Below are 16,347 nucleotides of genomic sequence, written 5' to 3' on the forward strand. Positions count from 1 at the left end.
ACAAAACTCCAATTTGATACCACATAAGTTAATAAACAATTTTATAAAAAAACATAAGTTGTTTTAAATAAGCAATCCTAAACACCCCTAAATAATTGATAAAATCTAACAACATTTAATTCCAATTCCTTCAAAAATCAATTTTTTTTCTTTTTTACCGATTCCATTAAATCCAAAACACATTTATGCAAACCAAACTATCCCATTTCTGCCAAAAAAGATTATCCAATAATACATCCTCTCATTCTACCGACTACTGAGTTCAATTCCGATTGGGTAAGCAATTGTACTACCATAATCAGAATACATGCTCTTGCTATCGAGAAAGGTATCGTCTTTGTCAATCTCAATAACGTCACCATCATTATTCCCTGTTTCTCTCTCTAGACTGACGAACATGACTTCAATCAACAACAGCGACGGGGCTTTATCCAGGCTAGCGCTGTTAGCTCGGCAGCTTCGCCTCTACAAGCGGCCGCCGTCGCCGGGTTTTGATGGTGATGGTGATGATGATGGTGATAAGGGGGTTTCTCAAGTGGGTTTTCCGGAATCCGTGACCTCTGTCGCTGATCAGCCGCCGGAAAAATTTATCTCAAATAGAGCTGCTGTTTTGATTTGCCTTTTTGAAGGGAAGAACGATGATGGTGATGGTCTTCGTGTGATTCTTACTAAACGATCTTCTGGGCTCTCTACTCATTCAGGTACCGCCTGCTCTTTAATGTATTATATTTGCTTAATTGGGACTTTGCGAAGTTTGTTATTTTTAACATGCGTTTGTCTTTCGACTCTGTGGAATAGGGTAACAGGCTTTAACTTTTTGAGAATGCAGAATTGGGGACCTTTTTGACTTGATTTCCCTCTTAAGAGTGTGAGTGTGTGTCTGTGTGTTGTGCAGGATTTAGAAGCATGTTGAAAAAGTGGTACTCTTCTTGAGTATGTGTATGTTTGTGTTCATGTGTATATTCTCCAGGATTAAACATTTACTTCTCTTTAGTAATCAACAATTTGCATTTTTCTGTCTCTTAGAACAGCGCATAACATATGATTGTGCTCTTTTTAGTCGTTTCTGAGTTATCTTGGGTGGGTTTATGGGTTGTAAAAACTTGGAGGATATTTGATGTATCACAATGTTGGCTGTAGGTTTTAGTACATTTGTTTTGTTATCATGGTATTGACGAATTTTTGGCTTGATCAATGGGCATGACCCTTAAAGGAACTCATAGTAACTTTGCACGAATTGAACTCGAGATAAGCGACCTTATCTTTTGAGCTTATTGAAATAGCCCCGTTTTATCAGCCATAAACTGTTAGAACCAAGGTTAACCCCAACCAATCTTTACGTAAGTATATATGTTGAAACAGAATTCGTATAAAAGTTAGTAAGCGAATATAAGAATAAATGCGTATCTATATGTATTTATATGTCATAAATATACTATAATATACAAATGATAAAGGCCTGTGTAGCAATGTCCATATACAGAATTTTGCCACTACTTGTGCGATGGTCTCGAGCGTCTGTAATTAGATACAACTATCTATTCAAGTTTTTGCACGGGAACTTGAATCTGGCCGGTTTAATCTATATATTCATGGAACTGATATGGAAGGAAAAACCTGAGAGATCTTCTGGAGGGAGGAAGATTACCCACGAGAGAGGATTTTGGCCAGTATATATATGGCAGTTAATGGCAGTAAACGGTATTTCACAAATTAATTAAAAAGTAAATATATAACTCCGATTTATTATAAAACTGAAATATGTAAATAATTAAAAACAATTTTGGGTTCAAGAAGAGCCCCAAGGCCCATCTTTTGACCGTTAACATATATACAAAACCCACTCTCATGATCCAATCCATAAATTTCTTATTTGGCCCGTGACCCATTTTGTTAAGCATGTGACAATAGCATTATAAGCCCTCAATCTTTTCTATCTCCTTCCATTGTCGGATCAATGGGCAATCCAACGTAAGCTAGCATTGTGGAAAGCTACTTCAAGTAGTTCTTTTACCACTTTTTTCCAATTATGACCTTATATTTTTTCCAATTAATCTTTCAAAATGTATTTTGGTCATATTACATTGTCATCTATCGTATCAGCTAGTGTTAGCTTTTCAGCTAACAACTAGCTTATCAACTAGTTTGCCAAACATAATTTTTATATAAATGAGGCATCCGACATGATAGGGTTCATTGGAACTTACAGAGGGTTTATATGATGATGCCTCCTCATTAAGCACCATTAACTTTGTGGAATCATCTCGGGACAAAAACATTTTGTGAGCAATAATTTATTCAATTAGTGTTGGGAAGTGATAAAATCCAATTTTATGCAAATAGCATGTTTATAACATGAACATCAACATTCAATCATTCATGCATACATGATTGTCAATTCGTAAATCGAGTCGAGAATCATTAATGAATGTGAAAGACGGAAAGTAATCATTCTAGTGATGTGAAAACGAAAATAAATGTTCGTATGTCACGAGAGTCTGGCTTTATCCCATTGGTGGTCTATTACGACTTTCACAAAGTACTAACAAATTTTTTTTTTTTCATATGGCTACTAACAAATTGTAGTCCGACAAAGCCTATAGAATTATACATGAAATATCATAAATAAGATAAGAAATCATGGTAAAACTCATAAAATCGTCTAATATGAACCTATACAATGATTCAAGAATGTACCTACAAATGATTGTGAATAAGACATATTTCAAACTTCCTAATGAGATTCACATCATTTGCTTCATAAGTCAAATCAAATCAAAAGATTCCAATCATGAATGGGTCGATTTTGAGAACTATGCAGGCATCTAAAGATATTTGTTGTCTTTTTGAGAATTTTGGAGGGACTATGATCTCTTGTTCTCCATGAATCAAGATTTCAGAGCAATTATGCAGTTGAAACCTACAAAAGTGAATATATAAAGACCAAACCAGACCAAACCGAATGAACCAAGTGAATCCTACATGAAGTAGGTCTTAGGAGGGTATGATGTACATACCTTATCTCCACCTCGAGGAGTCTCTAGGCTGTTTTCGTGAGGAGACCCGGTTATAAAAAAGTTATGAGAAAAAGATTTTGTGAGAAGAAATTCTAAAGTTTGACAAAAGTAAATATATATCAACCCTTAATCTATTTTACTCATTTGAAAGTAAAACATAGGAGGGGAGAAAAAAAATAGAAGACACTACTTTATGTTTTGCAAATCCTCAACATATCATGATATATGTTGAACATAGATCTTCGATGGATTCAACGATAAGTTTAACAAATCTTGTATAGTGATTTTTGATGATTTCATGTGTTACATCTCTATTGATAATGTTAGTGTGCATAGTATATTTCAAATACTTATAGAAATCATGGACTTTCAAGTTTGAATCTTGGTCATACAACAGAAACGAACATTTCATATCGATAATGCAATTTTAGCGATGTATAGAACATTTATATATTGGTGTTGGAAATTAGCCTGATGTTCAAATAATAGTTTTCTCTAACTGAAGCTGATGACAAATGGCGTGTTTGTATCTGTGAGTGCAGGTGAAGTTTCATTGCCCGGAGGAAAAGCAGAGGAAGATGATGTAGATGATGCTGACACAGCAACAAGGGAAGCAAAAGAAGAGATAGGGCTCAACCCTTCACTTGTAAATGTAGTGGCAATTCTTGAACCATTCTTGTCTAAGGTAGATGCGATGTCTTTTTTCCCTGCAACATACATTGTTCCGATTCTTATTATATGTAACGTACTTTCAAAACCTTCATATTTAGATACATGTCTTACATATGAGAATGCATGAAAATGCAATGTAGCTTTGGTCCGATCCCTATTTTGTCTAACATACTTTGGTCCAAATGTTTGAGATATCACATTTGAGGTACGAAAATGAAGGTTTTGGGAGTACATTATACAAAATAGGAATAAGAGCAAAGTATGTTGTATTTTCATGCTATTTGCCTATTAAAAAACAGCAGAACTATACTATGATAGATTAATGGATACTTTCATCACCTTAAAACTCCAAGTTTGACTTTTGAAGTGCAAACCTGACATTTTATTATTTCAGAAATATGTATACTTTTACATGTTAAACATATATGTTTGTATTTACTTCGTCGTTTTTTCCGTAGCATGGACAACTATTCGTCTATTTCTAGTAAAGTTATTATATCTTTCTAGTACTGGAAATCACCACTTAACTTTAACTCTACTGTGCCCCACTTCCAGCTACGTTCTTGAAAGCTCTTGCTTCTTGTGACCCATCTGCATTTGTGCAAAAATTGTGAAGTACTACTTGTTCTAGTCCATTGTTTAGTCCATCTAATATGTGGGTGCGATAGATGGTACTTGAGGTAGATTTTGATAAACAGTGTCCCCACAAATGGCATGTAGGATCCATTGGATGGAGCTATATAGGCTTGAGTGTACGTTTCAATAAGCATGATTAATGTTTAGGTATATAAACCATACCAAGCCAAACAGAATCAAACTGAAACCAACCGGTATATATATCTTATATATCTCACCTGGAGGTGGGGTGATGAGGGGGATAAGGTATATGCATACATGATCTGTACCTCAAAGTAGATTGAGCATTTCTGTTACAGATAAGGTATCCGTTGAATACTATTTTCCTATATGTAGGGGGTAGTACAATCAGGGTCTATTTGTTGAATCTGAAATAGGTTCATGTCTATGTACACTACCTGAAATACTATTGTCATGTATATAGATATGTGCATGTCTATGAACACTACTTGAAATTGGAAGTTCCTGTAGATCTGAGAATTAGTAATTCAACTGTAATCTAATGTATAGAATGCGGAATAACATAAGATTTACAACAAAACTAGTTAAGAGCAGAAGTATGGATCAATGGTGTAGTCATATGCCATTCATGAATCACAAGATTGCAAGCAAAGAAGGTTTAGATTCTAGAGAGAGATTCTCTTAGCACAGAGAATTTCAGTTATAATGATAATGATCAATACAAGATTTGTTCAAGATATATATAATTACAGAAAATATCCTATCTATTTATATTACATGGTCGCAATTGCTTCAGAACAGACAAAGAAGGGTGGCCTTGCCGATAGTGAGCCTCCCTGGTACTAGAATCACAAAGATGTGCTGCTGCATAACGCAACCCAGACAAACGATAGAGACCTTGAGATTCAAAACTTGTGCCAATCAGCCGGTTCGTCCCCAATTCTTGAAAGACATAATGTGTTGGAAAAAAGGTTACTGAACAATTATGCATTTTTGTAATTTGGCTAACATATATTAGACTATCTGGAAAGGTGGGAACATAGAGAACATACGATAGGTTTAGTTTTGACAAGTTGCTAGTGGATCCTATGCCCATAATTTGGCATGAGGATCTATTAGCAAGTCGAACTGGAGTCTAGGGTATATCAGTATTGAGATTGGATATAAGGTCTTTGTTCCTAGTCATATGATCTATGGCTCCCGAATCATAATCCATGATGGTGAGCATGCTGAAAAACAGGTAGAAGGTATACCTGGCTGTGCTATACTAGCACGAGGAGTACATGAAACCTGGCTAGAAGGACCATGCTGGAATCGAGAGACATCTTCATCATGGAAAGTGCTAGTGGGGGTGGTATCTCATGCAGATGCTATCTGGGCTCGAAAAGGACAAAGTGGCGGTTGAGATCCGGGACCAGAAGTAGGACGATTCAGGCAATTATACTTGGTGTGCCCAAACTCCTTACAGTAAAAGCATTGGATCTTCTTCTTATACCCTTCCTTTCCAATATTTCTGGTACTTGAAGAGGCAAAAACGGATACATCAGTCCCGGATGGCTGCGATGGAGTATGACCTGAGTATATTTCTCGGCCAAGATGATACGTTGATGCCAATGACTGAGATGCTAAGTGACTCGGTAGTAGAGGACGAGCACTGGAATATTTGGCAGACGATCTCGAAATGAACGTCATCACATCCATTTTTGCTACCCCTCCTCCTGAACTTTAACGTCAGGAGTGACAAGGAAAAGAATTCGGAGCTCTTTTGATAGCTTTGATAGTCTAGCATAGTACTTGGTAAGATCGGAGTCAAAGATTCTTTGGTTGAGAAGGAAGACTCCAAAGATTCTTGGTAAGAGCCGAACACGGAATAAGTGTGAGACAAAGATTCTTTGGTTGAGAAGGAAGACTCCAAGTGGATCCACATCTTCTTTGTGGTAGGATAATTCTGAGCAATACTTAGGACTTGTGGTTCCATTGCATTCCATAGAGCCATTCGGATACCACTATCGTTCAGTTTCCATTCCCGGGTTTTAGGGTTCAGAGGGTCATAGATTAAATAATCATCTTTGTCCAAACTTTCGAGACTGGTTTGGACAAACATACTCCATTGAGCCCAGTTTGTAGAGTTAAGTTTAATCGGAACCTTTAACACGGCAGAAAAATTGATTATACCCGGGATGGAGAAGTCACTAGAGGTTGTTGCACCCTGAGTTTTGTCTGTAGGTGCCATTAGTGAGCTTGTTATATATAAAAAAGAAAGGCTGGAATTAGTTCCCTCACAATGCTGGTTTTCTTAGATGTATAAAAGGCTGGAACCTCTTCTCATTGGCTTGTTCACAAGTCAAGTTCTGGAAAGAAACGAGAAAGGGAAAAAGAAAGGAACCAAACGGGGAGTCTTCAGTCTTTTGGTTTTATCCACGATTGTGGATTTGGAAAATGGTGACAACAGCCGAGAAATGAATTCTGGAAATTCAGGACGGCAGTGCCGGCGACGGTGGCAGAGTGCGGCGACAGGTTTGGAGATGGTGGATCTTGACGTGGATAGCATTGACAGCTGCAGATGTGGACAAGAAGGCCAACGGGGGCAGCTGTTTCAGGCAACGACTACAACTAGGGTTTAGGCGAGTTCCAGCGACGACAACGGCTAGGGTTTAGGTGAGTTCCGGCGACGGTGACGACTAGGGTTCCGGCGACATGTAGCATTCCATCAGCTTTGATACCATGTTATTACTCAAATTTGGTAATTCTTGTCACATTTCTTTCTAAAGGAGATTACAATATATATAAGATCAGTAAATCTAAATGGGGAAATACTAACACTACTATATAGAAAGGTAAACCAAACTGTGCTATATGTAACAACATACAAAGGACATGGATTTCAAACCCATAAGCAACGAAAACCCTTCTTATGTGAATTGGAGTCAATTTGATGCCTAATTTCTTTGCTATGTCTAGATTGATGAAGTTTGTGCTTCCACTATCAGTTAACATGGAAACTTGTTTTTTACCATCCCAATCATCTGTAGCATTTGCATTCCAAAGGAACCCAATATTGCATGTATGGACAGAGCCATATTAGGCTGTTGGTTGAAAGTTCCTGCTTCCCTCTCATCAATAAACTCATGCCCCTTCATCTATTTCTTCTTGAATATCAGGACATATCAACTTATACAATTTACTGTTTTTGCATTTATGGCCTGGAACTCCTTGGTTAGTTGCCTTATAGGTTCATTTTGTTTTGGTTGGTTTGGTTAGGATTCGAGGAGTTGGTAGGTTTGGAGTAAGATTTTTGAACTAGTTGGAGTATGGGTGGTTTTCAAAAGTTGGAAGTGGAAGAAGAGGACTGATTTGCAGAGGCTGAAGTTAGGAATTTTGGGGCAGGTAAGGATGTTGGTACCACGGAATTAGTAACGATGGTGTTTTGATTGATTTGGCTAGAGCTTGAAGCATTTAGGGGCCTTCATAGGAGATTCGGGAGATTTGGGAGGCTCCAGACCCCAAAGGGCATAATAAACACCCTCTAGAATCCTTGCCAACTTCATCGTTTGATCAAGAGTTTTCAGGTTCATACCTTGAATGGTGTGCATAATCTCATTAGTGAGACCGCCAAATGTAAAAATCGAGCAAGATGCCAGGAGGAACAATTACTTGGTTTCATAGAGCATCGAACTGAGAGTTGTAGTCACTTACAGTAGTCAGTTTGAGATTTAGTTATACCTTGAGGGTTAAGAATTCATTTTAGTAAGCTGGGGAATATAAGTACAAGTGGCTAATTCTTAGATAGTACAAGTATTCAATGCGAGGTTTCATCGAGTCTCGACACTCCTAGTATAAATAGGGGGTAGGGGTTTGAGGAGAGGCATTCTATTTTGTTATTTCATTGGCGTGAGCCTTGGGAGAGCCCCAACCTCTCGAAAGTTGGTTTCCTTTCTTGTAGTCATACATTTTGTTAGTAGTAAATCATATGAAACCCTACGGTTCTGTCAATTTGGGCATTTGAGTGCATCAATTGGTATCATAGAAGTGAGATTGTGGATGGCGGCTAGAAGCATGGCTTATCCAACGGATCTGAAATCGAACATGAGATCCATGGAGGTTATGAACACGATGATGAAGCAGATCAGGCTGATTAAGGTTGCAAAGAAGAAGGGGGGAGGGTGAATCGAGTCAATCCATGGCATTTGAAAGCAACAAATAGGGAATTCCATCTTTCAGTGTCACTAATCCCGATGGTTGTATTTTACAAGATGAGAAGTGCCTTGAAATGCTTGAACAACAAAGAGCAACTTGAAGTCTCAGCATGTTCGTTTGAAGGAGTTGCCTTGCGATGGTTTTCATGGGAGAATCAGAGGAGAGCTTTTAGACAATGGGAGGATCTGAAGTGGATGATTCTTTTGTCAATTTCGCTCAATAACCGGGTGTTCATCTGTTAAACCATTTCTAACCCTAAAACAGGGTGTGGCCATGGAGAGGGACAATACGGAGCCGTTGCTGCTCTCTCCATCATCACGTGCGCCATGGTCGATGGTGCTTCCACCAACACAGTGTGATCCTCCTTGGAATCGTACAAAGGCCCAAATAGAAGAATCGGTCGTGATTCAGATAGAAAATAAGAATTCTGGTAAGCCTACAATCTGTTGACTCTCTATTTTGGCCCAGACCCAAACAAGTTGGCCAAACCCAGAAAAGACTTGAATGGATCTGAAAGATCCACGTCTAATTCTATTATGTTGACGACCAGAAATAGAATTTGGTTGAGCAATGATCTTAGGGAACTGCCACCGCCACCACTGCCGCTGCCTCAGCCGGTGTTCATGCCACCACCACCACCGACATTCACATTACTGTCACCGCAGTTAACCCTATATCCTGGGGTTGAGGGTCTGTGAAATTGCTATCGCAGGAATTCATTAAGATATTAGATGGGGAATTAAACCTGTTGGATGTTGGTTGAGCAACAATTGTGGAACCAACGATAGAGATTGATGTTCTGGTTCAGTTTTAGAGGTCTAAAACATATCAGCTTCTTCCTGATGAAATTCAGTGTCGAATCATTTTAGATCTGGGTAGTAATATTTAAGATAAACAAAATTGCTTTTGGACAAAGCTATGCATGAGGAGGCTAAGTTACAGCTAATGCATCTGAAGTGCAAGTGGTTACTGAAAAGTGTGCAATCACTTGCCTCTGGAATTCGACAGGCTAAAGGGTGGTAGCTAAACTTTTCACCACCTAACTCACTAAATGTTCGACTTATTCATCACCAGCCCTTCTCGGACAACACAAAGGACATGCAAGAGCGCCAAGTTAATCCTAAGAAAGTGACTTCAAGGAGGCAGGCAATAGAAGATATCAATAGCAACTCTGTCAGACTGTACACAAAGATATGCAACTTGGGGTTTAGACAGTCTGAAGAGTTGCAAAAATCGTCATGATATTGTTCGTAATTACCTTGTCCTCATGATTCAAAGTTAATGGTCACTGCTGGTGTAATTTAGAGCACGTCCCTTTCTAATATATTAAATAAAATGAATATAAGCAAGAACTTCAAAGATGTGGATGGCTCAACTGCTTTTGCGTGTCTTTGATGTTGGGTTAACACAGAGGCATGTTGGTTTTACAAGTTTGGCACAGGAAACTCAAACGACCAGTTCTCTTTTGGGGAATTTGGTTGATGTGATGGAGGAGATTCAAGTAGCTAGAATAGAGCTAAAGAACCTAATTCATGCGAGATTTCACACATCCTTGGACGAGGGCTTGTATTTGGATCTGTACTTTGAGCCAGATAGCCTCTAAACACTTCATGTTTAAGAAAGAGTGTCTATCCATCAAAGATTGTTCCATGCAGCAGTACTTTTAGGCTATGCTGTTACTACGATCAAAATACAAAATATCGGCCAGGACCGATATTCGACATTTCGGTTATATCGATGATAGATCAGAGATATATCGGTCCAAAATAGCGGTTAATATAATATTTCTTAGAATTATATATATATATATATTATATATGTATATATATATACATATTATATATGTATGCATCCATAAACATATCATATGCATTAATTAGAGTTTAGAAATATAGTTTCAAAATTAAAACATCACATAAACAAGTCTCACAAAACAAAATAGGAAAAGTGTTAAAAAACGAGCTAATCGCAAACAATAAGCGTGAACTGTGAAAGAACCGAGAAGAGAAGAAGCGTGAACTGTGAAGAACCGAGAATAGAAGAAGCGTGAGACTTAATATATGTGTTGACTAGTTGACCAAATAAAGAGGCCCAAAAAACTAAGCCCGACATGTAATAGAAAAGCCCAAACATTTGTCTTAGAGAAAATCGGTATATTGGACCCATTTTTCCATCAAAATTCGGTGAAATATAAATATCGGCTATATTATCGGAACCGATATTTCACCACCGATATTTTTCCAGAGTCCGATATCCTATATATCGGCGATATATAACGATTTTAACAGCATAGCTTTTAGGAAGCATGGACCTAATCTGACTGACAAAATTGAGTTTTGAGATAAGTATCAAATGTATCTGACACCTAGATTTTATCAAACTAACCAGAGGGCTTTTGGCCTAGCTATATCTAGGCCTTTGGCCTCCCGCGAGGTCAAGGGTTCAAACCTCACTAAAAGCGAGGAGGGTGTGTGAGTTTATTCGCCATATATAAATATTATATACTTAAAAAAGATTTATCAAAAGTATAAGCAAATTACTAGTGAGTTATCATCCATAAAAGTGGCAAATAATTTGAAACCTAAATTAAACTCAATGAGACAAGGTCCAAGCATCATAACATATTCAAGTAAGAAGACTGGCTTTTTATTTTTAACTAATGTCCCTAAAAAGACGACAAATTGTCAAGTTGCCTTCTTTCATGAATGCCTATTAGGCTGTCTAATATGCAGTTGTCATGCGTTTGCAGGGTGCTTATATGCCCAACTTCACTTGAACTTCCTCACATGTAACATACATATCTAATCTCTTATACTGTGATAAAGTTTAGGGTTTGGAAAGGATGTCTAATACACTAGTATAAAAAGGAAACTTTGTATATAGTATAGTACATCAAGTGGGACCTTGGATATGAATCTCATGAACATACCTAATATATTGTGGAAACCCTGATGCAACCAATATATCACGATGCTCATTACTAAACTTGTTGAAGAGTGAAATACAACCATTTATTAGAGGTTGAAACTAGGATGCTATTGGGAAAAAGGCTTTCATAAAAAATTCTCGTAGTATCGAGAATGAAGTTTTCATTCAGATCATGAATTATTTAACTGCATCCAATTTCTAAAAAATTCCAACTGTTCCCATTTTTGGGATGGAGTATTTGGGGAATCTCCATGAATAGGATCAAACCTTATTCCTTGGTATTTATATCTTGTGGAACACTATGCGGGTTTGGCTCACATTTATTAGGTTTATCTCATGTGTGAATCTTTGACTGGATCATGTTGTACTTTGCAATCTTTGCAGCACCTTCTCAGAGTAATTCCAGTTATTGGCATACTTTCTGATCAAAATGCATTCACTCCAACTCCCAACATTGCCGAAGTAGATGATGTCTTTGATGCTCCTTTAGACATGTTTCTCAAGGTATTCTCCTAGTTTTAACCTCTTACTTTAGTTGTCAACAATTTTTTGGCCTATTATTTTCTAGATTAAAAAAATGGTTCCAGTTTTGTTGCAAATGAACTACACTTGTTTGTATATAATATATTGTATGAGGTCTTATATGGTTACCAAAATTTCTTTAACATTTTCAACTTTTCATGCATTTTGAAGTCAAAAAGACCTCAAAAGTCTGTTTGTACCTCCACTAGGGGAGGTGAATGCAGGGCGTATTTCTTTTTCTGGACATCTAAGCATCAAAACAAATTTACTGGTTCAGGATGAAAATCGAAGATCTGAAGAAAGAGAATGGATGGGAGATAGGTATCTGGTTCATTACTTCGACTATGAAACGGGTGGTAAGAAGTATATGATTTGGGGTCTTACTGCTGGGATTTTGATTCGAGCTGCATCAATTGTGTACCAAAGACCACCAGCTTTCCTTGAACAGAGTCCCAAGATTCCTAGAGTCCTAAACAAGGGCACTATATTGCCTTAAAACTTTTACTGCAACCCTCACATGGTCTTTTTTTCTTACTTTACCCAAATAAAACACCATCCACCTGGATTCGTTGACCTTTTATTATCATTCTGTCTATATGATTTCAAGACCATGCCCCAATGGGAATCCATATAAAATTTGGTGGATCATCTTGCAGAATTTCTCAGGTTGGTCACTTTTTACATGGGTTCCACCTTTCTGTTACCATCTTTATATAAGCCTATATTTTCACAGATTTAAATATGGACTTCCCAAGAAGTTATTAACCTTCTTGACCGATGCATTTCAGTTTTTTTCTCTCTGTATTTTCACTTGATGTCAGATGTATCACGCTACTATTACTCGACATCACTTTTCTCCAGAGTGCTTTTTACTTGTGTGACCTATTTGCTGTACATTAGTCTTAAATGTTCTTGTTATTGTAGTTGCATGTAGTATGTACTGTGCTTCTTTTGTTTTATATTTCATGTCCCCTTGTTTGTGTAACCTGTTTCCCTGATGCCCTGATGCCTGTATGTTTGTTTGCACACATTCTCACCTGTACCTTGCTTGCTTGTTATATTTATTTGTTTTGCAAGCCAGTGGTTTTCATGGAAACAACCTCTCTACCCCCTTTTTCTTGAAGCATATATAATATTTGTATAAGGCAAATATCCACGCACACTTTTCACTTTTTGGTGAGGTTTAAACCTTTGACCTCTTGGGAGGTTGTGCACTATCAGTAACCCCAGGTGCCGCTAGGCCAATGACCCTATGGTCTTTCTACCCCTTCGGGTAGAGGAAAGGTTTGCCTACATTTTACCCTCCCAGACCCTACCTCTACATGAGTTCTATTTCGTTTTTTGATCTTTGGGACATCGTGTTATGAGCAGCAACTGCTACTCATCCTTGATAGTTCTTCACAAACAAGCAGTAATTAGAGGACTTGGAGGCTGACCGTGGCTAGTAGACTTCCAAAGGTGGCAAAATAAACGAACGGGTTGTCGAACATGTGTAGTTACATTCTTGCAACATTATCAGCTACATCTTTATTCAAATTGAGGTCTGAATGCCTAATACTTGATAGACTATGCTTTAGTTCACAAGCAACAAACTTCTTGCAACTTGTTGCCAAATTAATAACTCGACTTTTTAATTTGTTAATTTGGACGACTGGGCTTGGAGACAGATGATGTGATTGATATGCTTGTGAGAATCTAGGGCCGTTTACCTAACGCTTACCAACAAGAGATATCACCCTCACTATCTTACAATGCAACATTATTTGTCATCAAAATGGATTGTTGGTAAGCGTCTTAAACCCGGTAAGAGTCGTTTCCCTCACTGGGCAAGACTATGCTCCTTGCCATGCCCAATCTGTAAGGTAAGTGATATCAGGAAACAACTGTTCTACTTTGTGGGATAGATGCCAGGTTTGCATACATCATACCCTTCTCAATCACCTCCCCAGATGGGATATGCTGCGTTAGTTTGGTTTGATTTGGTTACGCATGCTTCTGAAATTGCAAATTTGGTCTTGTAGGAACCGTATCAATGCCTTGGACAGCTTATGTAGCCGAATTTTCTGCACACATAGTCAACCCTTTTTTAATATGCTGGGATCTTTAGAATCGATTTTGAGCCATTCGAAGCTCACAAATGTGATTCAATTGCGACCTTGGATATTTTTGCAACAGATTTTTGTTTCAAATATAATACACATATGACGAAGGATCGTGTGAGAAGAGGAGTTAAGGTGAGAAGCGTGAGAAGGGATCTGGACCCTTGATCACCTTTAATCTCAAACCCACACATGAATCATGCTTGTTACGGGAATTGATCGGGTGCATCCCGATGCATCTCATCTTGGTGCATCCAAGGGTGGAGATCTCTTCTTACATTAACTTTCCTTCTCATCAGAACCCAACTCGTACAAATATTCCCTTTGGGTTTCATTTGGTTCTCATATATGGTATTTGCATTTTTGATGTTGGATCTTGTTTGAACATGGGGAGCGATGGATAGGCATGGGAATGGCCCCCGACCCGTCGGGGAACCCGGTCCACCCGCCCCGGTCGGGGACGGGGATTCCTCGTTAACTCGGGGATGGGGATGGGGACGGGGATCCCCATTTGTCTCAAACCGGGGATGGGGACGGGGATGGGTATGATACTCCCCGCCCCACCTCTTACCCGTTATATATATTAATTAATAAATTATACACACACATGTATATATGTATACTATTTATTTCAACTAAAGCGGTAATTTATAATTTTCTATTTCTTAACTAGGTTTAGAATATGAAATTGTTACTTTTTGGATGTTAATATATAATATTTTGGATGTCAAGTCAAAATACAATTACTCGATAAGTTTTGTATATTATTCGATATGATTTTATATTACTCATTATCTTTTGGTACATGTATTTTAAGTTTTTTTTGGATTAAATTGATTTTTTTTTTTTGGTTTTAGGTTATTAATTCTTATATGATATTTGTGGTTTTTTTGTATTAAATTAAATTCATTTTGGTTTTAGGTTTATTGAAAATGTTTGAGATTTAAACATGTATGGTCTCTCACATATTTAATTCAAAATAACTTATATAAACGGGGAATAAATCCTTGTTTCTCCGTTGGGTATGGGGATGTGGATGTGATTATATTCCCCGACGAGGATGGGGACGGGGATAGGGATAGAGATAAGTAACCGGGGATGGGACGGGGATTGAGGTCCCCGTCCCATCCCCGCCCCATTCCCATGCCTAGCGATGGATAGTGAAAATATGCATCCAAGATGAGATAATCTTGAAGTGTATCTCAACGAATAAGATTAGGGGTGGAGTTGTTACAGTATCAAGTTTTTTCCTCTAATGTTGTATATCAATCGATTATAATTTGTACGTAAAATTTTATACCGTGTACCAACGAATTATACTTGGTTTTTCGGTTGGTATTGGTTTCGCACTAACTTCAATTTACACATGAAAACTTGCCATTATGTTCCAATTTTGAGTGACATTATGTTTTTAAGTTAACACATGTGATGTTTGAGTTTTTAACTGTAAGTAATAAACTTGCAAACATTGAAATGTGCAAATAAAATAGTTAAAGGTTGCAAAGTTTGATATTTAATAAATAAAAATGCAAAAACTAATAAATAACCAAATAAGTTGGTACCATGTTACATTGTAACACGTGACTTCCAATACCGTATATCAACCAAGTTTGCATACTTGGTATGATACTACCAACCGATTGTAATTGGTACCAATTTAATCGGTATGGATGGTACATATGTTGGTTGGTTTAGTTTGGTACAAATTTACCACCCAAAAAATAAGACTTTGGATCGAGCCCTCATTTTGAGTTCTGTTTTACATTGTGAAAACATAGTTGGTTTCAAAATGTGAAAAAAAAAACACATTAAAAATAATCACATTGTGAAACAATGCTGTATTTTTGCATCCATTGTTTCACAATGTGAAATAAAAAAAATATTAAAAATAATTACATTATGAAACAACACATACTTGATTCTCAAGAGTTGGGTACAAACGAAAACATGGTCAAAATAAGAAATCTAATACTTCTGATGAAATTAGACTAAAAAGGGTACTATGGTAATTTGTGTGTAAATGATTATCTAATTAGTTATTTGAATTACCTAAAATTTCATAACATCTTTAATTAGATTAATTTATTTTTAGATTATTTCAAAATAAATAGAGATCACGAATCCACCTCTCTCATCAACTATAAGCTCTTGAGAAAATTTCAATTCTAATCTATCTGTCTTTATTTTATCATCATATTCATTTGACGATGACACACTTATCCTTCAACTCTTCCTTATGCTTAGTCAAATGAGTGATGGTGCACGATTATTGTCTCGTTAAAACCTTATGTCAAAATAAAAAACACAATGTGAAA

At 37.3% G+C, this 16,347-nt stretch overlaps 1 protein-coding gene across 1 annotated transcript; it reads left to right on the forward strand.

Moving 5' to 3' along the window:
* Positions 1-286: 286 nt before the first annotated feature.
* On the forward strand, positions 287-12,915 carry LOC112515283 (nudix hydrolase 15, mitochondrial). Its single transcript, XM_025122001.1, has 4 exons — positions 287-701; positions 3,560-3,702; positions 11,796-11,915; positions 12,211-12,915. The coding sequence occupies exons 1-4, from the start codon at positions 308-310 to the stop codon at positions 12,427-12,429; spliced, it is 876 nt and encodes a 291-aa protein (XP_024977769.1). The 5' UTR covers positions 287-307; the 3' UTR covers positions 12,430-12,915.
* The last annotated feature ends 3,432 nt before the right edge of the window (positions 12,916-16,347 follow it).

The sequence above is a fragment of the Cynara cardunculus genome (genome assembly GCF_001531365.2).
Source record: "Cynara cardunculus var. scolymus isolate 2C chromosome LG 7, CcrdV1, whole genome shotgun sequence".
In the NCBI taxonomy this organism is placed as follows: Eukaryota; Viridiplantae; Streptophyta; class Magnoliopsida; order Asterales; family Asteraceae; genus Cynara; species Cynara cardunculus.